The sequence below is a fragment of the Hoplias malabaricus genome, chromosome Y (assembly GCF_029633855.1).
Source record: "Hoplias malabaricus isolate fHopMal1 chromosome Y, fHopMal1.hap1, whole genome shotgun sequence".
In the NCBI taxonomy this organism is placed as follows: Eukaryota; Metazoa; Chordata; class Actinopteri; order Characiformes; family Erythrinidae; genus Hoplias; species Hoplias malabaricus.
Window position 1 is genome coordinate 42,825,172 of NC_089820.1, and position 26,083 is coordinate 42,851,254.

The 26,083-nt window shown below is 36.7% G+C and overlaps 2 protein-coding genes across 3 annotated transcripts; one reads left to right on the top strand and one right to left on the bottom strand.

Moving 5' to 3' along the window:
- Window positions 1-1,941: 1,941 nt before the first annotated feature.
- On the bottom strand, window positions 1,942-15,635 carry LOC136678809 (sodium-independent sulfate anion transporter-like). 2 transcript variants are annotated; one of them, XM_066656950.1, is made up of 17 exons: window positions 15,507-15,635; window positions 14,642-14,785; window positions 13,798-14,207; window positions 12,476-12,608; window positions 11,697-11,782; window positions 11,008-11,087; window positions 10,767-10,909; window positions 10,119-10,297; window positions 9,817-9,889; window positions 9,143-9,193; window positions 7,937-7,997; window positions 7,596-7,651; window positions 6,366-6,506; window positions 6,135-6,262; window positions 5,395-5,494; window positions 4,184-4,317; window positions 1,942-3,735 (listed from the first exon to the last, which is right to left on the bottom strand). In XM_066656950.1, the coding sequence occupies exons 3-17, from the start codon at window positions 14,026-14,028 to the stop codon at window positions 3,628-3,630; spliced, it is 1,704 nt and encodes a 567-aa protein (XP_066513047.1). In that variant the 5' UTR covers window positions 14,029-14,207; window positions 14,642-14,785; window positions 15,507-15,635; the 3' UTR covers window positions 1,942-3,627. The 2 variants fall into 2 exon arrangements, with proteins under 2 accessions (XP_066513047.1, XP_066513046.1); XM_066656949.1 differs by having other exon boundaries at window positions 1,943-3,735; window positions 12,476-12,668.
- Window positions 15,636-16,084: 449 nt separating this feature from the next.
- LOC136678810 (N-sulphoglucosamine sulphohydrolase-like) lies at window positions 16,085-25,918 on the top strand. Its single transcript, XM_066656951.1, has 7 exons — window positions 16,085-16,319; window positions 17,010-17,170; window positions 17,660-17,765; window positions 18,093-18,421; window positions 19,860-19,941; window positions 22,080-22,283; window positions 24,580-25,918. Exons 1-7 carry the CDS (start codon window positions 16,229-16,231, stop codon window positions 25,137-25,139), a joined length of 1,533 nt encoding a protein of 510 aa, XP_066513048.1. The 5' UTR covers window positions 16,085-16,228; the 3' UTR covers window positions 25,140-25,918.
- The last annotated feature ends 165 nt before the right edge of the window (window positions 25,919-26,083 follow it).

Below are 26,083 nucleotides of genomic sequence, written 5' to 3' on the forward strand. Positions count from 1 at the left end.
TGTAAAAAGTGTTATTTTTAGAGTAGAACTGATCCATTCTAGCACTGATAGCATAACCAATCTGACAGGTTCCACAGCAAGTTTTGTAGATTTACCTTTGCTTTATTATGCATGTGTCACAGGCTCAGGTTCTGTGTGCTTTGCTCATTTATTTTACTAAACTCCTAGCCTTGTAATTCAGAATAGAACAATCCTTTGTTTAGTTGTCACTTCTCATAAAATATAGAGCTTGTCTTGAAGATGTTGACAAGGAACTGAAGGTCACCCTTCACAAAGCCTGAAAACCTGGTTTGTAACAGGTCATGCATCCATGTGTAGATATACATTCTGTTATTATGTTTATTTACGCCTGTCATTGTTTATGTATATAGTTACTCTGGATATTTCTGATCAGACACATGGTTTTTGACATGAAGATATTTTGATATAATAATAAAATAAAATTCCCCTAAATTAAAATACATAGTAGCTCAAATTATTGTGTTTAGTCTAAAATGTCTATAAACAGCCAATGACACATCCATTATGCCATCTGTTGGCAAAATGCAGAGTAACAGTAGTGTCTATTTAGAGATGGATCTTGTGGGGCCACATGTGGGATTTAAAACGAATAACCAAGTGTTTTAGATGTTGGAACTGTCTGAGAAATTTCAGTTAGTATGTTCCCTCTCACGTTTAGCAATTTTTGGAAAACGACTGCATGGGCAAATATCAGAAGAATTCAAGAATTACCTTTCTCAACATAAAATACCAAAGAACTAGGGGATTTACATTACATTTACCATATTTGTTTATATTACAAGATTTAGACAATCTAAGAAAACTCTATGTTCAATAAACAAGGCCCAATTCTCAGGCCCTCAGGTCACAATGCATTAAAAACAGACATGATTCTATAGTGGAAATCACTGCATGGGATCAGAAACACTTTGGAGAATCATTGTCTGTGAACATAGTTCATCGTTGCATCTTGAAATGCAAATTAGACTTCTATCATGATAAGCACAAACTATATATAAACATTATCCAGAAATAGCGTCACTTTCTCTGAGACAGAGCTTATGTGAAATTCTTTGTGAAATTCTTTAGGGAAATCATGGATACTACATACCCCGAGATAAAGAGAGGAGGGACCATCTGGCTTGCTATGAGCACAGATCAAAAACCAGCTTTGGCGATGTTATGGGGGTGCATTATATATATATATATATATATATATATATATATATATATATATATATACATACATACATACACATACATACATACATACATACATACATACATACATATACATACATATATATATATACATACATACATACATACATACATACATATATATATATATATACATACATACATATATATATACACATATATATATACACATATACACAGGTTTTTAAGCACTATGATGCCATCCAGACCTTTTCCTTTGTAAGTCCTTGCTTATTTTAGCAAGGCAATATGCTGTCTCAGAGTAAGAGAGGTGCTAAAATTGTTCAGACGCACTGAAAACATTGAAAATGAGACCTGAAATTTGGAGCAGCTGAAGTGTTGTATCAACCAAAAAAAGGAATACCATTTCAGTATCCTCAGTTTAAAGAATTGTTTTATTATAAAAAATAAAATATGTAAATGAGCAAAAAACTTTCAGAAAACAACAAAAATTCTCCCTTTCAACATTTGAAATGTTGACTTTGTACAATTTTCATTTAAATATGGTTTAAATTATTTGCCGCTAATTGTATTTTGTTCTAAATTACATTTTCCATAGCTACCCAAATTTATAATGGAAATTGGGTGTGTAAATTTAGTACATAATCTTCGATACTGATACATTATAAATGTTTAAAGTTTTCCGTCTGCAAATGATTCATTTTAAAATTAGGACAACATATCTTACAAATTACGAACCATGAAATGAAAACATATAATTCAATTTGTTAGTGTCTTTGAGTTTCTGATTTTATTGTAAAGAGTAATAACATGTGAGTACCATGCAGAAAATTCGAGTGTAGTGAAAAGAAAAAAGTATTAGTTTTTTGTACCCCAGACATAGTCAGAACAAGAGAGAAAGTTAACAAAGTTTTAAAAGCGAATAATGTTAATTTTACACACACAAAAAAAAAAAAAAATGCTACTTCCAAAGACTTCCCAATTAGAAATCATTCATAAATATCTTTGCTATAAAATGTTGTTGTTATAAGAATATTTCATGAATAAGGCACACGGTTTTTATTTTTCAGTAACTTTTGTTAGAGTTTCTCTCTACAACAGTTCCACAGCAGGAATGAACTGATGCTTCTTGTTTGAACAGTGTGTTTTTTCGGATTTCAGTTTTCGATGAAGAATATCACATTTCTTGTAATCTTTGGCAAGTATAAAACACACACTTTTAAACACAGTATAAGAGTTTACGTTTATGTTTTTAAAGCACTGATAAAGAACAGTGCAATTTTGATAAAGCAAAATATTTCATAATTTCTTCCTAAAAGGTATTTAGACAGTAATCCTGTGATGTGTTTAGCGTTATATGTTGGTGTCAACAAGTGAAGTCACAATGTGATGTAGTTTTGGGAGCCAGACCATGCCCCAATCACCTCTCCACCGCTCTATTTATACCCCTTCACTCTCACTTTATCCACTTGTTGAACAACATTGCACCCATCACCACCCCGTCTCCTCCCTTCTCTTTGACCACTCAAGCCCTGGGTGGGGGTGCATGGCATTATGCACACAATGCAATTGTGGCCAAAACTGTACATGTGCCTCAAACAACTACCACGATGTGGAGTTAGGAAAGTTTACTGCAGGATCACAGCCATGAAAATACAGCCCAATAGCTTAACAGGAATTGGTCTGGAGTATTGTGGAGGCAAATGTCCTGGAGTCATGCAACCATAACAACATGAAAATATAGCAGCCATTTATAGTACAAAAATAAATGTCACATCTTTTTTATTTTATATCATCAAGGCTTATTACTTGGTTGTCATTTGCAGTCAAGTGATTAATTTCAAACCAGTTACAAAAATAAAACAGGAACAATCAGAATACCGACCACACCATGCTTTTGTGCAAAAAAGCCATTTGATTTAAGACTGTAGAATAATGAAATCATCTAAGACTTGTCCTCATTGTCAGGAGATATGGGTTTTGGGTGGTGCCACAGCCATCCCTAACCATCCTTGCTCCCTCTAGTCCATTACTCATACTGATGCTAGACAAGATAGGGTATTTTAGCTGATGTAACCACATTGGTTGTTAGTGTTTTCATCCAAATGCTACATTGACGTAATGTAAATAAATGAGATTTTGAAACAAGGCATTGGAGCTTATGATGACTTCAGTCTTCCAACTTTGTAGCATTGTGTTATTAGGGGACATAAAATAAGTGGCTGAAATTTGCACAGACTACAATTTAGAAACAGAACTGGGAAAATGAAACCATATGGTCCCATATAGATAAATATCCAAGGAATGAGCTATAGATTACCAAGTGTATTCATTTGTAGGTGGAAAGACAGGTTTATTCCTGTCTGAAAATAATATAAATGACTTGCTGGAAATATTTAGAGAAGATTTGGTCGCTCAAAGGCCCGTTCTGATTTTTTTGAAGGGTCAGTCATTGTGGGGATTATTGGTCAGTGTCTGTAGACCAGCCGCCACAGTATCTCTTTGTCTGAAGCCAGGGATTTTAGCAGCTAAAAACACCTCCAACACAGAGGGCTGGGGGGAACAAAAAAAAAGGAAATACACACAAGACATGTTTAGTCAGCTGCAAATGTTCTGGCACCCCTGTTCAAACTGCAGTTCATGTTTTATTCAATGTCTAAGTGGTAAGAAAAGAACACCCAATAGAAAACAGACTTCTGAACAAATTAATGCATGATTCCTATTGATATATATCTGAACATATTAGAAAATAAAACATTTTACTGTTGCTCATTAATTTACTAGTACTTTTTCTGGATGTTCTATATTTTCTTGTGTTGCAATACTTAAAAAAATAAATAAATAAATATATATATATATATATATATATATATATATATATATATATATATATATATATATATATATATATATATATATATTTACAGCATAAGCTTTCTCTTATCTTTAGGGTTCAAAATATTATCAGAATAATTAGATTTAGATTTAATTAGATTTTTACCTTTAGTCCAGTGAAGACTAGTGAGACATTGTGTAGTTTGAACTGCTTCAGCACATCCTTCAGTTCAGTCACTACAGTGTAATCAATACAACTGACGTGATTACAGTCCAATACCACACACCGTGGAGTATAAACTGAGAGTGAGTCAGAACAAACAAACAAACTATTATTACATAAGTTACTGGTATGTGATCAGAAGCCAAGAGCTAAGATACACACACACACACACACATACACACAACCCCAGTTCCAATGAAGTTGGGACACTGTGTAAAATATAAATAAAACCAGAATACGATGATTTGTCAATCCTTTTCAACCTTTATTCAGTTTAATACAATTCAATTTTTTGCAAATATTACACATTTTGAATTTGAGGCCAATTTTAGGTGGAATTTTTCCCCTTCTTGCTTAACGTACAACTTCAGTTACTCAACCGTCCGGGTCTCCGTTGTCGTATTTTGCACTTCATATTGCGCCACAAATTTTCAATGGGAGACAGGTCTGGGCTGCAGGCAGGCCAGTCTAGTACCCGCACTCTTTTACTATGAAGTCATGCTGTTGTAACACATACAGAATGTGGCTTGGCATTCTCTTGCTGAAATAAGCAGGGACATCCCTGAAAAAGACGCTGCTTAGATGGAAGCATATGTTGCTCCAAAACCTGTATCTTTCAGCATTAATTTCAGCACTACCATCAGAGATGCTGGCTTTTGAACTTTGCGCTGAAATAATCCGGACAGTCCTTTTCCTCTTTGGCCTGAGTCTTTTTTTTTTGGAAATCATGTCCATGATTTTCAAAACACTTTGAAATGTGGACTCGTCAGACTACAGGACACTTTTCCACTTTGCGTCAGTCCATCTCAGATGAGCTCGGGCCGGCAGCGTTTCTGGGTGCTGTTGATATATGGCTTTCGCTTTGCATGATATAGTTTTAAATTCCACTTGTAGATAGGGATCCTCCCTTTATACCCAATCGTGACACTCACCTGTTTCCAACTAACCTGTTCACCCGTGGAATGTTCCAAACAGGTGTTTTTTTTAGCATTCCTCAACTTTCCCAGTCTTTTGTTGCCCCTCAAAATCAAAATGAGTGAATATTTGCAAAAAAACAATAAAGTTTATCAGTTTAAACATCAAATATATTGTCTTTGTAGTGTATTCAACTGAATATAGGTTTATATGTGTGTGTGTGTGTGTGTATTTCTCACCTTGTAGTGCATATTTGTCAAGTACACTTCTGAGGTGCTGTATGGCAGGAAAATGTAGCCCACTATCCAGCTCCATCACAATCACCCCGTGATCAGAAATCTGAGTACCATGTAAAATGGGCAAGATAAAGATAAATATGTGTTAGGAGTGTTAAAGGTGTACTTCCTGTTTTGACTACATTAAAGTATGGAATGTTAGAACTTACTATAATCTATCATAAATTACTCAGGGATGAAATCATTCAAAGCATAACCTAATGAATTAAATAAAATAAATAGAAGTATTCAACACTACTGAGTATTTACTATAAATGATTTAGTAACTACTGTGAATTATTCAGTTACCATTATGAATTATTCAGATATCACTGTAAATATTTGTGAAACGCTAGTACTGTAAATTACTAATTCAATAAATTATTGTTCAGTATTAATCAGTGGTTACTATGAAGCTATTGTATAAGTTTTTAAGACTTATACTGTGGTTAAAAAAGCAAGACATATTCACATCCTTACAGTTTATAGGGTTAAACAGTTCTAATTGTAATTTATAATGTAATTCTTCCCTAGAACTCTCTCTCAACTCAAGACTATCCAGGTATCGCTCCATATGTAAATATAAACTTAGAGATCCATCTTCTCTTGCCTATAACCTTTATAAATCCAATGTATTTATATTATTATTACTTTATTCATTTTTATCTGAATTCCACCATATGTTTTTGATTATTCTTATATACCTTCAGCTGAGGTGTGGCAAGGCAATAAAGCAGCATCAACCCTGAACAAATTACACCTGCCACAATGCCATACTGCACCTCCCAGAAACACAGCAAGAACGTTACCAGAAATGGCATAACATCCAGCTCTGAGAGAGAAAGAGAAAGAGTAATACGAGGAAGCAGAATGTGAAACAATATAATGCCAACAAAGATAACCAGGAAAAAAGGGTAAAGAGTAAATTAACTTACTACAGACTCTCCAGATCTGCAGCAAAACTGTGCAGTCAATCATCGGAGAAACTGCACAAATTATAACAGCAGCCAGAGAAGCTTTTGGAATGAAGAAAAACACAGGCATAAGGAATGCCAGCGATAATAACACCACCACACCTGAGAGAGAGAGAGAGAGAGAGAGAGAGAGAGAGAGAGAGAGAATTAAAACATTTTAGATGTGAAGCTACTCACAGGCTTAAAGTTCAATCACCTTAAATCAGATTTATGCCACTTTTACATGCTGCGTGAAAGTAGTCAGAGTGTCAGTGATGTTAAGCACAATAGCATCCTCTTTGTAATGTAACGTATATCTGGCATCAGTCTGAACATATCACACTCCTAAACTGCCCCATGTGCCAGTTCTCCTATGTTCATGTCCTCTTTAACATTTTGATCATGCTTCAGTACTGTTTTCCCTGCCATGTGCCTTTTTCACTAAGATTAGGCTTAATTTTTTTCTTAAAAATGATTAAAGCCAATGTTCATGAAAATAGGTGACAGGAACCTGGAATAATAATGTTTGAATAATTTTACACATTTTTAAATTTCACAATTTAAATATTTTTTAGAAATCCAATATGCTTTTCTGATCCATTTCCATTCATCATTCATTCATTCATTATCTGTAACCGCTTATCCAGTTCAGGGTCACAGTGGGTCCGGCGTCTACCCAGAATCATTGGGCGCAAGACAGGAACACACCCTGGAGGGGGCTGTTTCCATTCCTAACCCGAAATAAAAATGCTTTGGACAAATGTACACAGATTGCTGTTGTCAATCTTTCCCTCCTGATAGCATGAAATTTTGAGGAATTGCCAGAAGTTTTGATGTAAAGGTTGCATGAATACTAATCTGACTGCGCAGACTGAGGCACGTTGTCTTAAATCAGCTTTGTATAGCACATGTCAGTACCACATAAAGTGGCCCAAAACTGAATTAAAGAAGTCAGATTACATGCGTGTTTTGCTGTTCACACAACCACACATGACACATTTGTGTCACACATGAAGAAAATGATTTGGTTCACATTTTCCTGCTGTGTAAACACAACTTGTGTGTACTTTATAAATCATGAAATATGCTTTATATGCCTTCCTTTTACTCATGTTAGGACAAATATTAGCATGAACAGTGTTTTTGAAATTCAGCAAAATGTTCCACTGCACATATTTAAAAATGAATTGGGGTGTGTGTGTGTGTGTTTACCTGTGAATATTCCACCTGCAGGTGTACACACTCCAGTCTGAGAGTTTACAGCAGTTCTAAATAGAAATAAACAGAAGAATCAGGTTCCCCCAAATGAATTACATCAGCATATTAGTTTGCACATTTATTCACAGACTTAACGACACACACACACACACACACACAGAAGTGGGGCATGTGTTGGCTGTGTGTTAAGGCCTGAAATTAATGCAATATTTATGGAATAAATAAAAAAATGTGTTTAAACATTTTTGACAAAAATCAAGTAACTACTCTTACAAAAACTTAACCATGTAATGGTATTTTTTCCCCAAACTATCATTGTATTACAAGACTCTCACCTTCCAAAGCTTCCAGTGACAGGATATGCTGAGAAGAAGGAGCCTAGGATGTTGGTAAGACCTGCAGAAACACACAATAGCTCATTGAGATTGCACTACAGCCCAGAGACCAATAATTACACAAAATTAAGGCATTCATTGAGTTTGCACCATTAGAAAGAGTCAAGATCATGGCTGATTTGTGGATACTCAGATCAACAGTTGAACATTATGCAGTAGTTATGAAGCATGTAAGTCTATTCACACTGGAATTTATACCTACACATGTAATAATATATAATTATATATCAAAAATATTCAGACACTTTGCAAAATATAAATTAAATATAATTATAATTTGTGTAGATAAATGTAGATACTGAGAAGAATAACTGCTGAAATGGATATGCTCATTTTGAATTTGATAGCAACATGTTTCATGATGGGCAATGTGAGGCACAGGCAACAAGCCTGGAAAATTTGTACAGTTTCCAAAAAATAACTTGGTGGATCACTGCAAATATAATTAGACAATTTAGCAACAGGTAACATGACTGGGTATAAGCAGAGCATTTGAAAGAGCCTGAGTCTTTCAGAATTAAAGATTGGGAGGCATTCACCACTCTGGGAAAGACTATTTGCATGGGCAAATAGTGCAACATTTCAAGAATGACATCGTCCAACATAAAACAGCAATAAACTTGGGGATTTTAATCATCTATTGTAAATAATATTACCAAAAGGTTTAGAGAATTGATAGAAATATCTGAATGCAAAGGACAAGGCCAAAAATCAATATTTGATGGCTTTGGTCTAAAGGCCCTCTGATGGCACTACATTACACACACACAAATCTTTAGTATAAATAACAGCATGGGCTCACTGGAACCATATCCTGTGAACGCAGTTCATCACTGCATCCACAAATGCAAATTCAAAAAAGAAACCAGATAGGTCTGAGGCATGGAGGAAAAGTGTCCTAAGGATCAACAAACAAAAATATATAAATAATTTAAAACAAAATTTTAGCAGCTGCATCCTTCAAGCTTAACAGGAAAAGGGCTATCAGCAGTGCATAGTTCAAAAGAAATTATGTGTGTTATAGGGGTGCATTAGTGCACATGGCACAGCTGAATTGCACACCTGTAATGGCACCATTAATGCTGAACTATATATACACAGGTATTGGAGCAGCATGCTAATAGAACAGGTTAAAAGAATACTCACCAATTGCAAAAAACTCCTGGTTGGCATTAATGTGGTAATTATTTTGACTGCCTGAAAAACAAAGAGAGGCTGTGTATATTGGTGAAAAGAAAAGTAGAAAGTTATTCATGTCATATGTCCCCATGGTCCTGGGGTTGTGGATTCAAGCCCCACTTCAGGTGTTTTTTTTTTTATTGCATGAGGAGTTAGGTGTGTGGAGTTTGGTGTGTTCTCCCTGTGTCTGTGTGGGTTCCCTCCCACAATTCAACAACACACGTTAGGTGGATTGGCTGTGCAAATGTGTGTTAGTGTGCTGTTCATTCTTTGCACCTGGTGATTCTGTGTCAGCTCATTCAGTTCAGGGTCACGGAGGGTCCAGAGCCTACCTGGAATAATTGGGCGCAGAGTGGGAATACACCCTGGAGGGGGCGCCAGTCCTTCACAGGGCAACACACACTCATACATTCACTCACATTCACACCTACAGACACTTTTTCCAATCCACCTACCAACGTGTGTTTTGGACCGTGGGAGTAAACCCACACGGACACAGGGAGAACAAACCTCCTCACAGACAGTCACCCTGAGCGGGACCCAAACCCACAACCTCCAGGTCCCTGGAGCTGTGTGACTGCGACACTACATGCTGCACCACTGTGCCACCCAGGTCATGGAATTAAAAGATCAATTCTTACCAAATGCTTTAGCAATAGCAATGCTTTCCAACACTCCCATTAGTGGTATGACAGCAAGACCACCTCCTAAATCCTGATAACAAAAATGGTCAGTCAAGTCACAGGAGTGAAGTCATGTAATAATTCCGTAGACAGCAACACACCCATATAACAAATTCTAGATCTAAACTGAATTCTCTATAAAAGAAATTGTTCTAAATCAGATAACCTGGTTATTACATATATTTGTCCAATGAAAGTCACTGGATCCTCTGAATTATATTGTACACTGTGTAAAAGTGATGTGTTGATGGTAGACTGACCAGTACAATCTCAGTGAAGGACACACTTGTTCCATTGGTTGTTATCTCTGAGAACTGTGGAGGAGAGAATGGAGGCAGGCCTTTAGCAGTTTTCCCTGTCAGGGTAAATATATGGTAACCCATGACCTCTGCAGAGTATGCAACACAGGTCGCCACTATGACAACCAGAGCATTTCGAGCTGTGGACATAGAAAAGATATGTCATAATAATAACATAATGCCTTACAAATAAAAAAAATGTATACACAGAAATTTAGATAGTAGATACATGCTTTGCAGATGCTTTATTTATTGTTAAATGACATGAAACAAAATAATCACAGCAAATTATACAACAGATTTGATCTGCTGAGAAGCATTTTCTTCTATCACAAACTAAATTAACAAGCTAGCAGGAGAACATTATCTATCCAAGTCGGTTAAAAGGTGCCTGTTTTGGCTAGCATGGTGCTGAGAGATGAGGGAGAGCCATCCTACCCACCCAAAAGTCAGAGGTTGATTTAGGATCTCTGGGAGTCCCAGTTATGGATGGCTGTGGCATCACCAGGGGACTAAATTCATGATATAAGACCAAACACTCAGGATCCCTCCCCCTAGAGAACCACACCATGACATAAAGATCTCCCCAGGGGAAAAGTGTGTACTCACTGGTGGCTAAACTCCATACAATGCCCCTGGAGGCCCTCACCAAAAGCGATGGGTTTTCTTCATCTGAGCCTAGACTCCTCTTCATCATTGTCATCATGAAAAGAAAAAACAGACAAGACAGACCCAGAATCACATCTCCAGCTCTGTGGATGGAGGAAAGCACATAAAATGTCAAACAAACCAATAAACAAACACACATATGTACTCATTTTTTAGAGATTAAACGTGTCCAAGAGCTCACCTGGCCTCAGGTATTCTGTGGAAGGTGTAATAAACCTGAAGCATAAACTGCTGTGGTATGCCCTTCAGACCCAATATATTCTACACACAAAAATATACAGACACCATTTACAGTTACTATTACAAACAATATCAGTGACACAACAAAGGAGATGCCAGGAGTTGCTATTGTAATTTTTTATCTAAATTAATTTTTTTAATTAATTCATTAATTAATTAAGTGTAATTACTAGTGCTCTTCAACCCTTACCTTTTTAATCTGTCTAGTGTTTCATGATAAATCATATTTGTTTTAAGCAGTTCAATTTTGACCATAAGGAATAATTTTCTATTTAATGCAGCGCATTTGGTGACAGATAAGTGGATGAAATAAAATGTCTATAAAAATAAAAATATCTCTTCACTTTAAAAGCCATTCAAAAGCTGTATTTGAACAAATATGTACTAATTATGTGACTGGTCTTCAGCCTGGACTTCCACAGATATTTGAATGTTTAACCTAGCATATTATTAATTAATGATTAATTTAGTTTGATTGATTAAGTTTGACAGCACTAGTAATTACAGCTGATTTATGTAGATTAATATGAAGGATTACTTGAATTAAATAGAACATAAATGTAAATAGAATTAATTTATGATACTACTTTGTTATATTAACTAGGATGTAATTTCCCTGTGGTCACTCACCTTGACCTGTCCGAAGCCAATGGTAACTGCAGCTGCGCAGGTAAAGCCTTTTATCACAGGATAGGAAATAAAGTTCAGCAGAAAACCTGCAAAACATCAACAGTTTCTTCAAAAGACTACCTTTAGCTACGCTAGGTAATATATACGGTATATATTATAGTATACGTTGGTGCTGTAGTATCTGACTGATTATTTTTTTCTATTATGTTTGAGGGGTTTGTTAGAAATATATAGCAGACTAGCAGTCATGTGAATGGTTGGTGAACTGGGAAGTGTGCGCAATTGTGTTTAGGAATGTTTAAGTGTGAGTGAGTGTGTTGCTTCACAGCAGTTGTGAAATCACACTGGAAACAATCAAAACAAGTGGTGATTTCAAATAGACCACACTTCCTCTTTAGTGTGCGTTCTTTTTTGCAAAGCTTTTATTTTTAATGCTTGTCTGTGGCTTTTATTTAACTGACTTTACATTTTTAAAATACATTTAAATGTAGTTAGTCCTATTAGGAGGTGGGGGATATGGATGATATATATGAAGATAATAAAAAAAGATTTTTATAAAAAATGATATATAAGATGTGAGGACAGAGGACAAAAAACATTAATTGCACATTTAAAAACAGTGAATCCCATGATTTAAGTGACTTTTACTTGAGAAATTATGCAAATATTTCTTTAAGTTCATAAATAGGACTAAATGCTGAACGACTCATTATGAAATGACTCATTATGAAATACTCAGAAACATTGTAAAATTAGTGGTTTATTTTCCTGTCTCTCACCCAGTCTGAGAAGGGCCATGGATGTCTGGATGATTCCACACAGAAGTGTCAGAATCACTGCATAAACCGGGTCTCTCTCAATGTAGAAAGAACACAGCAGAGACATGATGGCTGTTGGCCCCAGAGTTATATCCTTTGACGTACCGAAAACGCAATAAACAAAACAGCCCATAAATGCTGAATACAGGCCATACTGTGAAAAAAGAGAAAGAGAGATGAAAAAAATGTAATCAGTAAAACCTCCTAGCTTCAAGCTCCTTATGTATTATGCACATATCGCTTAAAAAAAGGGGATTCAAATTTGAAAGTATCCATATAATTTATCTTTGAAGAAAATAAATAATTTAGAACAGTTCAATGTAGTCAGAATATTTCACAGCGATTGCTCAAATGAACATCACTGATGGTTGTGGAGAGAATATGCTAAAGTTGTGTTGTGTTGTAGACATGGAGATGCCTGCTTCCACTGCTACCATTGTACAGAAATCTGTGTCCATAAGTTTCACTTCAGTCAGCCACTTCACACCAAAACACTCCACATCACTGTACACTTTGCTCACAACGGTGGATTACTCCTTTAACGTTACTTTGGTTGTGGATTGCTGACAACTTAAGAGTAGCGGACAATAACACTAACCATAATATAAGTAAAAGTGAAGGCAGCATGACCTACTTAAAAACAACTGCTTAAAAACAACATTACTGCTTTATGCAATGCCACTGAAACCCATATTCACCCACTTAGTACAAAGGTTAAAACCGATGTGTGACTGAAACATGATGACTACATAATTTTCAGAAACCAGCGTGACAGGAAGTGAAGTGGGTTTAAAGACAGAAGCAAGAAGAAAGTTTTAAGCTTCAAAACTGTGCTTGCTCTGAGGCAGATAACTACAAAATTCAAGCAGCAGGATGACATTTTTTTACTGTGCAACATTGATTGTAGGAATCAAAAAATTCAGGCACCGATTGTCAGTGATGACTCTCCACCAGTTTGTGGTAGAATATTGTTTCTGATCCAGATTTAAACATCCAACATCATTACATAGCCTCACTAACGTTTAGGTGGTGGAACGCTATTAAAACCACACAGTACATATTGCAAGATTTAGAGTAAAGCTCTTGGAGAACAAAGGCATTAATGAAGGTTTGTAGCTTCAAACATGTAGGTGATGCATGGGTAAAAAATATTTATATGATAGCTTTTTGTAACCTATTACTTTTAAGTCAATTTTGCCCCAGTCCCATTAAACCAGCCTAATTCTGACCTGTACATGAACTGTACATACAGTCCATTTTAAAAATCCACTATGTCCCATTACCTGTACAGGTAAGCCGGCAATCTCAGCATAAGCAAGACCTTGAGGGACGACAGTCAGGCCCACGGTCAGCCCGGCCAGCAGGTCCATCCTCAACCAGGTAAGGTTATACCTGGGCAGCCAGGTGAGCATAGGAACACAGGCTCGGAGGGAGGAGAAGGAGCAGAGGGATCTTAGTCTGTCCCTTAGAGACTGATGACTCAAAGTGGGCTCAGAGGACAAGGGCTCCATCATCCTTAGAACAAGAGTCAGTTGAAGCACCGGTGATATAGAGCTAGCAGTTCCTCAGCTTAAACACACAGCTGAAACGAGGGGATTGAGATAATTTATTTTGAATTCAGCATTGGGTTTCCAGGATGCTCTACTTCCATTTTTTGTCCAGGATGGAGCAACTTATGCACATGAGAAGATGACTGCAAAAAACAGAGGAGGGGGATGGAAAAAGTAAGAATTACATACTTCTTCGATTGTGTGCAAAAGATTGTGTACAATGTAATACTTTGTTGATTTTCTAAGTGAAAATAAGCTATAACATTGAAATAAGTATTTTTCTGCTCATTAGTTTGCATGTGTTTAAAAAAAAAACCATTGTATTTCCTGCTTTTCCATAAACCAGCCGTGAGTGCAACTAAAGGTTGCCACATTCTCTGATTATAAATAGTGTCTATAGATGTTTGTTCACATAGCTATATTCAGAAAATAAATAACACATGTAATTTGACCATGCATTAAATAATACTAGCTTTAGGATCTTTATAGAGAGAGAGAGAGAGAGAGAGAGAGAGAGAGAGAGAGAGAGAGAGAGAGAGAGAGAGAGAGAGAGAGAGAGAGAGAGAGAGAGAGAGACCTCTAGCTGATTCATTGCTCAGCTGAGATGTCTGTGATCCACGTGTTTTATGCTCTTTTGAACACTCAAGTTGTTAAGAAACCCAAAAAACAAGGCTTTGTTTTCAAGTCCATCCTCAGTCTTATTTTCATGCCACTGGGGATCCTTTAAGAAAGAAAACATATTGAAGAAAATAAGTACTAGAAAACATAATATTCTGTGTTGCATAATAATAACTCTGAACCTAGAAAAAAGCTTTCAGGATAGTCCATTATTGTTATGCCAAGATCATATGACCCACACAGTGGAAATCTTTGATCCTTGAGAACTTCAAGAAGCTGATTAACTTGCAGAATGAACACTACTTGTTGCAATTAATTTCCATTTAGGCAAATCAGATAAAAAAATTCACGATTAAAGAAATGTAACGTTTATGATTCTCAAAATACTGCGAAACATGGCGGTGGATATGGGCATCTTTAACCTACATGTTATTACAGAAAACATAAACATGAGCAATGTAGCTAGTACCAGCGGATATCACAGCCTTTAATGATTTTATAAAAAAAGAAGACAAGATGTCAATAAGACAACCTTCATAACTGTGGAATTTGCCAAGTTGAATGGGCCAAAAGTCAAATATAATATTTAAAGTCTGTAACTATGCGAAATAAAGAGTTCCTTAGTTCAGATTACATATGGCTCAGATAGCTTTTATAACAAGAAAATCATACAAGTTATAGACTAACGATCCTTACTCATTATAGTGCACTTTGTATAGAGTATAAAACAAGCTGTAAAATAAAACAAACGTCTATTCACCTGTAAACATACGATAGCACACAGAAGGCGACAATATATAAACCAAGTAAAAATGGTTTCAAACCTTTATGCCTTCTCACACCAGTTTTTAAATGCTTTCCAGTGATATGTTATTATTAAATTTAAAATATATTTACATATATCTTTAAAACGGTAAAGACACAATCACAGATTGCCTGTGATATACCAGTGGTTTCCTTCGTTAGCAGCGCAACATCCTTTCTATATGAATTAATCATGAGCTAAATTAGAATACTGCAAACTCATTGGCTTCACCGACCGAGTTTCGCGACGCCATTGGTTATGTAAATAAGTGTGCCCTCATACAATTGGGTAATTTGTTGCGAAGTCGCTCCATGTGACTGCAGTCATATGTGACAAGATGTCGGAAGTCGTGTTTGGTTATATCCCAAATAACTCTATGCTCACTACATCCTGCACTATACAGGACAGGAAATTACAGCTTTTACTCCAAAATAGTGCATTAAATATCTATTTTTAAAGCAATGATGGAACGTTACGACTATCTCATTTAAAACTAATGCAATAATTTTTGAGTAGAATTATTAAATGTTATACCTTACGTAGAACACTATGTAGTGAGTAGGGATGAATTTGAAATTGAAACACTGGAGGATTTTCCGAGTGGTTAGTTTGTGTATGGACTTTTCACGAATCTGCAAAAGACATAAAATGGATTTAAATGCAATAAAAGAAGGCGGTGAGGAAAATACAGTGGCAAGGAATGTGTTATGTGACTTTTAAAGGCGGGAAAAGAAAAAAAAGATGCAGTTTTTACATTTCAGTGGCTTCCATTTCGTCCTTCTGTGCTGTGTTGTGGTGGAAAGCAAAAGAAGAAATGTACTCCTCATCATTGGTAACTATAAATAATTCTACAGTAATTAAGTAGATTATGGAAAATAACTTTTTTTTGTCTTATATTTCTCTAAAATGTATTAATAATGCATTGATGTATTTAAATTCCCTGTGTAATTAAATGGTGTAAATAACATAATTAAGTGGTTTGGTGTGAAATCCAGTTTATCAAATGCTGATGTAATACAGATCTAAGTCTGAGTGATCTGGGTTTCACAAATACAAATACCTTCTTACAAAATGTACAGTTACTTGCAGGTCCAACTTTTGATTTGTTTTACTTGATGTCTCAAACACCAATACATATCCACCAAATCACCCTAAAGGAGTTTAGCACCAACCATTCACATTGAAGTTATAGTGTTTGAGCCCAGAATGCTTTTAAAATTATGTATAATACAGTGCAGTTAGTCAGAGCAGAGCTCATTTAGATGAACAAAGATCAAAAGCGACTTTCTTAGCAGGAAAATACAACAGAATATGGACACTTTAAATGTCTGGTTCCCACTATAACCAAAAGTATAAAAAACATCTGACACAAAGCATTTCACTTTATCATGCTTAATGTCCTTTAGATTATAATAAACAAGCTAAAATGCCAATTGAAATTATTCCGCTAGGACTGCAGTTAAGTGCTGGTGTTAAAAGTGCTAATGTTAAGAGTAATTGTGATTGTTCTGTTTGTGTGCAGCTGATGATGCTGGTTTTGAGACAGAGGTCTATAACAACACAGTGGTGCAGACTCCAAACCTCAGAGCCCTGGCCAACCGCAGCGTTATCTTTCAGAATGCTTTTGCATCTGTAAGCAGCTGCTCACCGAGCCGCTCCACCATCCTCACTGGCTTACCACAGGTAACACTAACACACACACACAAAATATTCATGGTTATTATTTCTATTAACACTCTGTTTCAGGAGAAATTAATTCAGTTGCGAAAATTTTAAGACGCTTATCCATTATTAACACTTCATTATGTGGTGACCCATGTAGTCAGGAATTAAACACCCACACAGACACACACATTCTCTCACACGCACATATCTAACAATACAACACAAACCCCCAAAATGACCTGAGGGTGAGCTGCTGTACATGCTGGGATACACCCTTGTGAGCTCCCATTCCCACCTACAATCCAGCATCCACCAGATTAATTATGATATGAAATGCGTTTATCTTAGTATCTCAAAGATATTTCATCTCATAATAATGACTTATAATGTATGAGTAATAATTTAAGAGAATTTTATCACTTGAAAGTTGCAGGGAAATTTGATAAAAACAAGCTCACATTGCCCAAAGTTATTTATTTTATCTTGTATTTTTTTAATGTTCTCCAGCACCAGAATGGTATGTATGGACTTCATCAGGGGGTGCATCACTTTAATTCATTTGATGGAGTACGCAGCCTCCCCCTTTTGCTGAAGCAGGCCAACATCCACACAGGTGAGAAAACAGAAACTGGCCTTTACCATTACCTTTAATAAACTTTAATATAAGCATTTTAAGCTTCAGGATGACATCTTAAGGTGTGTTATAAGTCTCAGAATGTTAGATTTGACTTGTCAGAGCAAGTCCTAATTTATTACCAACCTTAGGTTCATGTGCAGCTGCTCCAGAGCAATCTTTTCTATTGGTCAGTACATTTCTATAGAGATTATACAAACTGACTGAAACTTAAAATAGCTGAATTCATTCATTAGTCTTTTTTGATATATGGTGTAGTATAAGAGAATGGAAAAGTAGTTCAAAGATGCATTCTCATGCTGTCAGGGATCATTGGGAAGAAACACGTAGGCCCAGGTCCTGTTTATCCTTTTGATTTCGCCTTCACCGAGGAGAACAGCTCAGTTCTGCAGGTGGGACGCAACATCACACGTATTAAAATTCTGGTCCGGAAGTTTCTGGACGGACAGAAAGAGGCAATAAGAGGAGGAGAAGAGAAGCCATTCTTTCTGTATGTGGCATTCCATGACCCACACCGGTGTGGACATTCTCAGCCTCAGTATGGATCGTTCTGTGAGAAGTTTGGGAATGGAGAAAGTGGAATGGGGAGAATACCAGACTGGAAACCACAGTATTACACACCAGAACAGGTGAAGGTGAGATGATATTTGTTTTTTTTGTCTTTTGTTTTTTTCTCTATGTTTCATTCTCTTTAGAGATGGGGTTGAATGAAAATCCCCACATATGACCAAATTGTTGCCATTTTCAGAGTTGTTGCAATATAATTACAATGTTATTAAACCATGCTTGTTAACTAACTAAGTCTTGCTATAATTCCTTCAGCAATACCAATGATATTAAATAAACCAAAATGAGGATCATTATTGTTTATTAAAAGCAAAAACTCTATTGACATTTGGAATTAATACAATCTTATGACACTATATGGCATAATATTAGCCAGGCTGAATATGTGTCAGCTGTGGGGACAGAATTGGTGCCATAATCATCTCCTCCAAGCATGCTGAGGACATGTAATATGATGATTGGTTAGTGCTCTCTCAAATGACATAAGTTTCAGAAGTGATTGCTGGCTTCGTTTGTCTTAGAGCGGTGGTTCTCAGACTTTTTAGACCAAGTACCACCTATTATCAAATCAAAGACCCCAAGTACCACCTATGAATTCTATGAATTACTTGAATATTTGTAATTTGCATGCATTACCCAAAATTGTTCTAAAATAATACTATAAAAACTATAAAGCATATACAAATAATTAGGCCTAAACTGTATGTTTTGAACACAGTTATACATTCATGAGAACATGTAGCTACAATTTTGGGGATATAAGCATTTTGAGAGAAATCAAATCATGAAGAGAGATTAATTTCAATATGTGCTTTAATAGACTATAGTTGAAAACACTTGTATCAGTAAGTAAATGTCGAAGATCTGCCACGTCGTTTTTCTTTAGTTAAGTGTTCTCTCTATTTATGGATTATGCTAAATACTGGAAGATTGCATTCCCTTCCTGGAAATAAGAAGTGGGGGAACGCTGCTCAGCCCTTTCCTTAGAGATTACTGATCTACCGTTTATTTGTAAACCATGTTGTTGTTGGTTTTTTTTTTTAACAGAAACTGATTTTATTAAAGCTTAATTATGAAAACAGAGAAACATTATTATTATTATTATTACACATGAACATTTTTCAGTTTCATATTTTCAGTTATTAATTCATTCTTTAGTTAAGTAGTAACTATTTTGAGGTCATCTGGCGTACCACCACTTGCTGCTTCACATACCACCAGTGGCACGCATACCACAGTTTCACAATGACTGAAACGTGTGTTCCCTTCACCCTTTAACTTGGTATCACATTGTGATTGGGTACATCCACAGACAGATTGGCCAGGACTTAACTGAGTAAAAAGTCTCTTAAGAGGCTTAAATGATAATGGTAAAGCTGTCATAAATGTATGTGTAATTTTGGGTCTGTTTTATAATTAGGGTATCATTCTGATTGTAGGAGCTTTTTAAAGGTGTGATGTAATCTTGTGTAAGTTTTGATCCTCGATGTCTGGATGTTTTCTCAGGTGCCATATTTTGTCCCAGACACTCCAGTGTCCAGAGCAGATATAGCAGCTCAGTACACCACTGTCAGCAGACTGGACCAAGGTAGGGTCAACACTGTGATTGGAGAGTCTCTGCATTTGACATATGTTGCAGTATATAAGGCAAGGCAAGTTTATTTATAGAGCACTTTTCAAAGAAAAGCAATGCAAAGTACAAACCGGATTCCAAAAATGTTGGGACACTAAACAAATTGTGAAAAAAAACTGAATGCAATGATGTGGAGATGGCAAATGTCAATATTTTATTCGTAATAGAACATAGATGACAGATCAAAAGTTTAATCTGAATAAATGTAACATTTTAAAGAAAAAATATATTGATTCAATATTTCACAGTGTCAACAAATCCCAAAAAAGTTGGGACAAGTAGCAATAAGTGGCTGGAAAAAGGAAATTGGGCATATAACAAACAGCTGGAAGACCAATTAACACTAATTAGGTCAATTGACAACATGATTGAGTATAAAAAGAGCTTCTCAGAGTGTCAGTGTCTCTCTGAAGCCAAAATGGTAAGAGGATCACCAATTCCACCATTGTTGTGCACAAAGATAGTGCAGCAATACCAGAATGGTGTTACCCAGCGTAAAATAGCAAAGACGTTTAAGTTATCATCATCAACCGTGCATAATATCATCAAAAGATTCAGAGAATCTGGAACAATTGCTGTGCGTAAGGGTCAAGGCCATAAAACTCTACTGGATGCTCGTGATCTCCAGGCCCTTAAACGTCACTGCACCTCAAACAGGAATGCCACTGTCAAGGAAATAACAGAATGGGCTAAGGAATACTTCCGGAAAGCATTGTCAGTGAACACAATCAACCGTGCCATCCGCCGTTGCCAGCTGAAACTCTACAGTGCAAAGAGGAAGCCATTTCTAAGCAAGCTCCACAAGCTCAAACGTTTGCACTGGGCCAGGGGTCTTTTAAACTGGAGTGTGGCAAAATGGAAGACTGTTCTGTGGTCAGACGAGTCACAATTTGAAGCTCTTTATGGAACACTGGGACGCCATGTCATCCGAACCAGAGAGGACAAGGATAACCCAAGTTGTTATCAACGACTCCGTTCAGAAGCCTGCATCACTGATGGTAGGGGGTTGCATGAGTGCTTGTGGCATGGGCAGCTTGCATGTCTGGAAAGGCACCATTAATGCAGAGAACTATGTTCAGGTTCTAGAACAACATATGCTCCCAGCTAGACGTCATCTCTTTCAGGGAAGACCCTGCATTTTTCAACATGATAATGCCAAACCACATTCTGCAGCAATCACAACATCATGGCTATGTAGCAGAAGGATCCGGGTACTGAAATGGCCAGCCTGCAGTCCAGATCTTTCACCTATAGAGAACATTTGGCACATCATAAAGAGGAAGGTGCAACAAAGAAGGTCCAAGACGATTGAACAGTTAGAGGCCTGTATTAGACATGAATGGGAGAGCATTCCTATTTCTAAACTTGAGAAACTGGTCTTCTCTGTCCCCAGACGTCTATTGAGTGTTGTAAGAAGAAGGGGGGGGGGATGCCACACAGTGGTAAAAAATGGCCTTGTCCCAACTTTTTTGGGATTTGTTGACGCCATGAAATTTTGAAACAACATATTTTTCCTTAAAATGATACATTCTCTCAGTTTAAACTTTTGATCTGTGATTTGTGTTCAATTCTGAATATAATATTAGATGTCGACACCCCCACATCATTGCATTAAGTTTTTATTCAGAATTTGTTTAGTGTCCCAACTTTTTTGGAATCCTGTTTGTGCATAATCAGAACAACTTTTTATGCATTATTTTCAGGCTTGGGCAGAGCACAGAAAATTGACAATTTGAAGTTGGTAGGAGCTCCAGACCCCAAAGTAAATGCGCTAATGCAATTATTTATCTTCATAATATGTTCCCTTTAAATTATAGAAGCTTAGCCACTGTCTGGTCCACTGTTTATATTATAGTGCATGTTTTTACCAGTTTTATGTCCTGACAGTCAAAACAATCTGGGCAAACCATAGGTAGGGCTATAGACATTTCTGGTCAGCAGATCTGATCCTAGAGATTCTGTCCCCAATGGGTTGGTTACTAGTAGGAGTGTGGCAAACTTGGAATTAGAAAATACTCTTGATAAGAAACAACTTTCCTATATAATTAAAACTCAAATGAGAAAATCATGTTTATTTCCTTCTCCTATTCCAGGTATAGGTCTAGTGCTGCAGGAGCTGAGAGACGCAGGCTTTGAGAATGAAACTCTGGTCATTTATAGCTCAGATAATGGAGTTCCATTTCCTAATGGACGTACCAACCTTTACGGTTCTGGAGTGGCTGAACCGCTGCTGGTGTCCTCGCCTGAACACACACAACGCTGGGGCCAGAGCAGCCAGGCCTACGTCAGCCTCCTGGGTGAGATACAAACACACACATAGTATATGGCCACCTGCTGATCCAGTGTATCTTCTGATTTTGAAGTTGCTGACATCACGCATTATAATAATAAAACGGTACGTACTAATTAGGGGTGGGCAATATGACCCATAAATAATATCATGATATTTCAAGGATTGTTTGGCAATAATGATATTCTGGGCGAAATGACAAAACACTGGAAAATACTTTTATTATTTCAAGAGCACACTACACATCCATTCATTCATTAATTCATTGTCTGTAAATGCTTATCCAGTTCATGGTCGTGGTGGGTCCAGCTCACAGTTCAGAGCTGTGTCTAGAGTATACCTGCATATTGCACACAAGTAACACTATTTGCACAATCCATACTGTATAATAATAACAATGTTGTCTACACAAAGCTTATTACACACAATTAAATACTGTTTACTTAATGAGTGGACTATACACAGAGCTCAAGAGCTCCACCCATGTGTACTCTACCCAATCGTATGCATTAATAATGCACACTTCTACACTTTATGTAAATATTTCATTGGATATAGTGTAAACTTTGCATTATTTTCTCTCTCTCTCTCTCTCTCTCTCTCACTCACACACACACACACACACACACACACACACACACACACACAGAATCCACCTCTTTGTTCTTGACCACTTCATTGTTTGTGCACTCACTCTCCATTCTTTCAGCTCTACTGAATATACAGGAGCACTTTTTAGGTCTACAATTACAGACGGTAGTCCACCTAGTGCATGCATTGTTTGCCCCCTTTCACAGCTTTTTAATGGTCAGGACCCCCACAGAGCAAGAAATATTTGGGACGTGGATCATTCTCAGCACTGAAGTGACTCTAATGTGGTGGTGGTGTGGTAGTGTTTGTTTTGAGGCTATGACTGATAGAGACACACACACACAAACGGATATACATGTATATATGTGGTTTATACATGTATGTATATATATATATATATATATATATATATATATATATATATATATATATATATTATTTTTAATTTACCAGTTTACAATTTTTTTTGTGTAAGAGATGGATAAAAATGTGATATTTAGCGTAGGCATATATAAAACTCTTTCCATATGTAGCAAGGGGAAGGCAAAATCTCACTTTTGCAACAATGAATAAATTAGGCTTTACTCTGTACAGTAGGGACAAACCTAATTATAAGTCCTATGTTCTAACAATGGTTTCGGTTTGTTCACCGCCGTATCTGAGCACTAGGTGGGGCCATTTGCTCTCAGTTTGCGAGGTAATATTCTTACTGGCGTGACATAGAGAGGTTTTCTTTTTTAAACCAGAGACGTTATCCAAAGCAAATTTTCAGTGCTTAATGCTAGGTGGAGTCTTTGAGCTAATAGCATGGGCAACAATATCTTTCAGTACAGTCAAACACCAGCCTCCTTACTCCAACGAGCCCTTGGAACGAAGAAACGTGTGAATTATTTTGTCAAGCCTGAAATGATATTGATTTGCTGTTTAAAATCAAGCAGTCACTAAAACATTTCTTCCATTTGTTAGGCTGTATTTGTCAATTTAAATGTATGCTTACACTGAGAAACGTTAGCTTCACCGCTAACACTGAACAAGTAAGCAGTGCTAGTAAAAAAAAAATCTGATAAGGTTCAGGATTACTTTATGTTAAACGAATTGTTCATCGTAAGCTAGCAATTTTTGATGATCTTAGTCACTAAGTGTCTAAATTTATTTCAAACCAAAACTACATGTCTAAATAAATTAGTATTGTTCAAACTCACTACCTGTATTGTCACACTGCAGACAGTGTGAAGCTGTTCAGTAGTCTCATGTGGTTTCTGAAGCTGCACCACCCATTGCTATTTATAAACTTGGACAAAGAAAACTGTCTCACATATTTTTACAGATGGTGTTGGTTATCAGTTATCAGGTACTTAATTTTCTGCAGCTGCTGTTATGATGTGTATGAAGCAGGGTGTAGTATATTTCAGGTGGTATCACTCCCCTCTAAAGTTATTCGTTTTTTCAGTGAACCTACTTGAGGGCAGCATTGTCTTTTCTTTTTTTTTTTTAACAAATTTTCTTTTTTACATTCTGGTGGGCAAAACTAATTGAACCAGCTCATAGAATTGGCTTATATCCCACTTATTCACACACACACACACACACACATACACATTTAAGAAACGTTCCTCAAGAGGCACTGTTCAGTGCTTTATCTCAGTGGAACTGTGTCCTTTATATTAAGCTGTAGCCAGTACCTCATTGCTGTTTCTTTCTCCTCATCCCAGACATCACTCCTACTATCCTGGACTGGTTCTCTGTACCATATCCATCCTACATTTTGAATGGCCGGTCTCAGGTGCAGCTGACAGGACGCTCCCTTCTCCCTTCTCTGATCTCAGAGCCATCCTGGGACATGGTCTTTTCCAGCCAGAATCTCCATGAGGCCACCATGTACTACCCCATGCGCTCTATCCACAAGAGTCAGTACCGGCTGCTCCACAATCTGCACTACCGCATGCCCTTCCCCATCGACCAGGACCTCTACATCTCACCCAGCTTCCAGGATCTCTTGAACCGGACACAAGGAGGACAGACCACAGGCTGGTTCAAGACCCTCAGGGACTACTATTACAGGGAACGCTGGGAACTCTATGACACCCGCTCTGACCCCAAGGAACAGAAGAACCTAGCACAGGACCCCTCTTACGGCCCCATTCTGGACGTTCTAAAAGGCCAGCTGCTTAAGTGGCAGTGGCTGACCGAAGACCCTTGGGTTTGTGAACCGGACGCTGTACTTGAAGCCAAACTCCAGCCACAGTGTAGACCCCTCTACAATGGTCTTTAAAGGACTTAAGAAGGAATGTTATTTTTGGAAATAGCCGCTGTCACACTCTGTGATAAACCAACATATTCAAAAGCTGATATTTTTTGCCACATCAATATATTAAGAACATATCTACATGATAAAAATAAAACACTTCTGACTAGAAACTGAAGATTTTCATCTTCAGTTTGCTTTCAAAATGCTGTTGATTTTGATTTTGACATGCTGTATTCTAATCAAAGATATTTTTCAACTTTTTTTAAAAATTATTTTTGTATAATACAAATTACAAATTTATTCTTGATTTTTTTTTTAAATTACATATTGTTTGCCCAAATGTTTAACACCACTTACATCTAGTAATTCAGATACTTTAACAATCATCTGTTGTGTACAATGGTATAGGTTAAAATTGGTTTGCATGATAAGCCAATGTATATAGGTTTAATTGAAAACATGAAATGAGATGCTCTATTATCACCACAAATTTAAATTCAAGTGTTTGCTAGAGGGTTAAAAATCCTACCGGTATTGGACTATATGGTATTAGAACACTGTCCTCTGGAGTTTTGGAGCTCCATAGAATATTTTTGTGATGAGTTGGAGTATGTTTGGGATGCAGAACTAATCCTCTATATTTTTGTGATCGAATGTCATCACTAAACAGAAATGTTCAATATCTAGTGTAAATATTTCCCAGAAGAGTAGAAGCTTCTACTGCAGTGAATGGGGAAAATCAGATTAACACCATACATTCCAGAAGAATCCACAGATATTTGGCTGTATAGTGTACAAACAATAAAGTCATTTCATTCATGTTGTGTGACTGGATTTCCTTTGGCCTCAGAAAGAAGTCCATCAGTCTAATGTGACCATATCTACTGTGAATGTTAACAGGCTACATTTTGGCCAGATGTGACCACTGACCACATCTCAATCGAAGCAAACTGTATTATGCCCCACTT

What these genes read in the sequence shown, in the direction of transcription:
- LOC136678810 (XM_066656951.1), top strand. Translation starts at nt 16,229, where the DNA reads ATGCAGTTTTTACATTTCAGTGGCTTCCATTTCGTCCTTCTGTGCTGT. An exon ending in ACACACCAGAACAGGTGAAG is followed by an intron (nt 18,422 to 19,859) that starts GTGAGATGATAT and finishes ATGTTTTCTCAG; the next exon opens with GTGCCATATTTTGTCCCAGA. An exon ending in GGCCTACGTCAGCCTCCTGG is followed by an intron (nt 22,284 to 24,579) that starts GTGAGATACAAA and finishes TCCTCATCCCAG; the next exon opens with ACATCACTCCTACTATCCTG.
- LOC136678809 (XM_066656949.1), bottom strand. Translation starts at nt 14,028, where the DNA reads ATGATGGAGCCCTTGTCCTCTGAGCCCACTTTGAGTCATCAGTCTCTA. An exon ending in TTGCCGGCTTACCTGTACAG is followed by an intron (nt 12,669 to 13,797) that starts GTAATGGGACAT and finishes CTTTTTTCACAG; the next exon opens with TATGGCCTGTATTCAGCATT. An exon ending in CACAGAATACCTGAGGCCAG is followed by an intron (nt 10,910 to 11,007) that starts GTGAGCTCTTGG and finishes CTCCATCCACAG; the next exon opens with AGCTGGAGATGTGATTCTGG.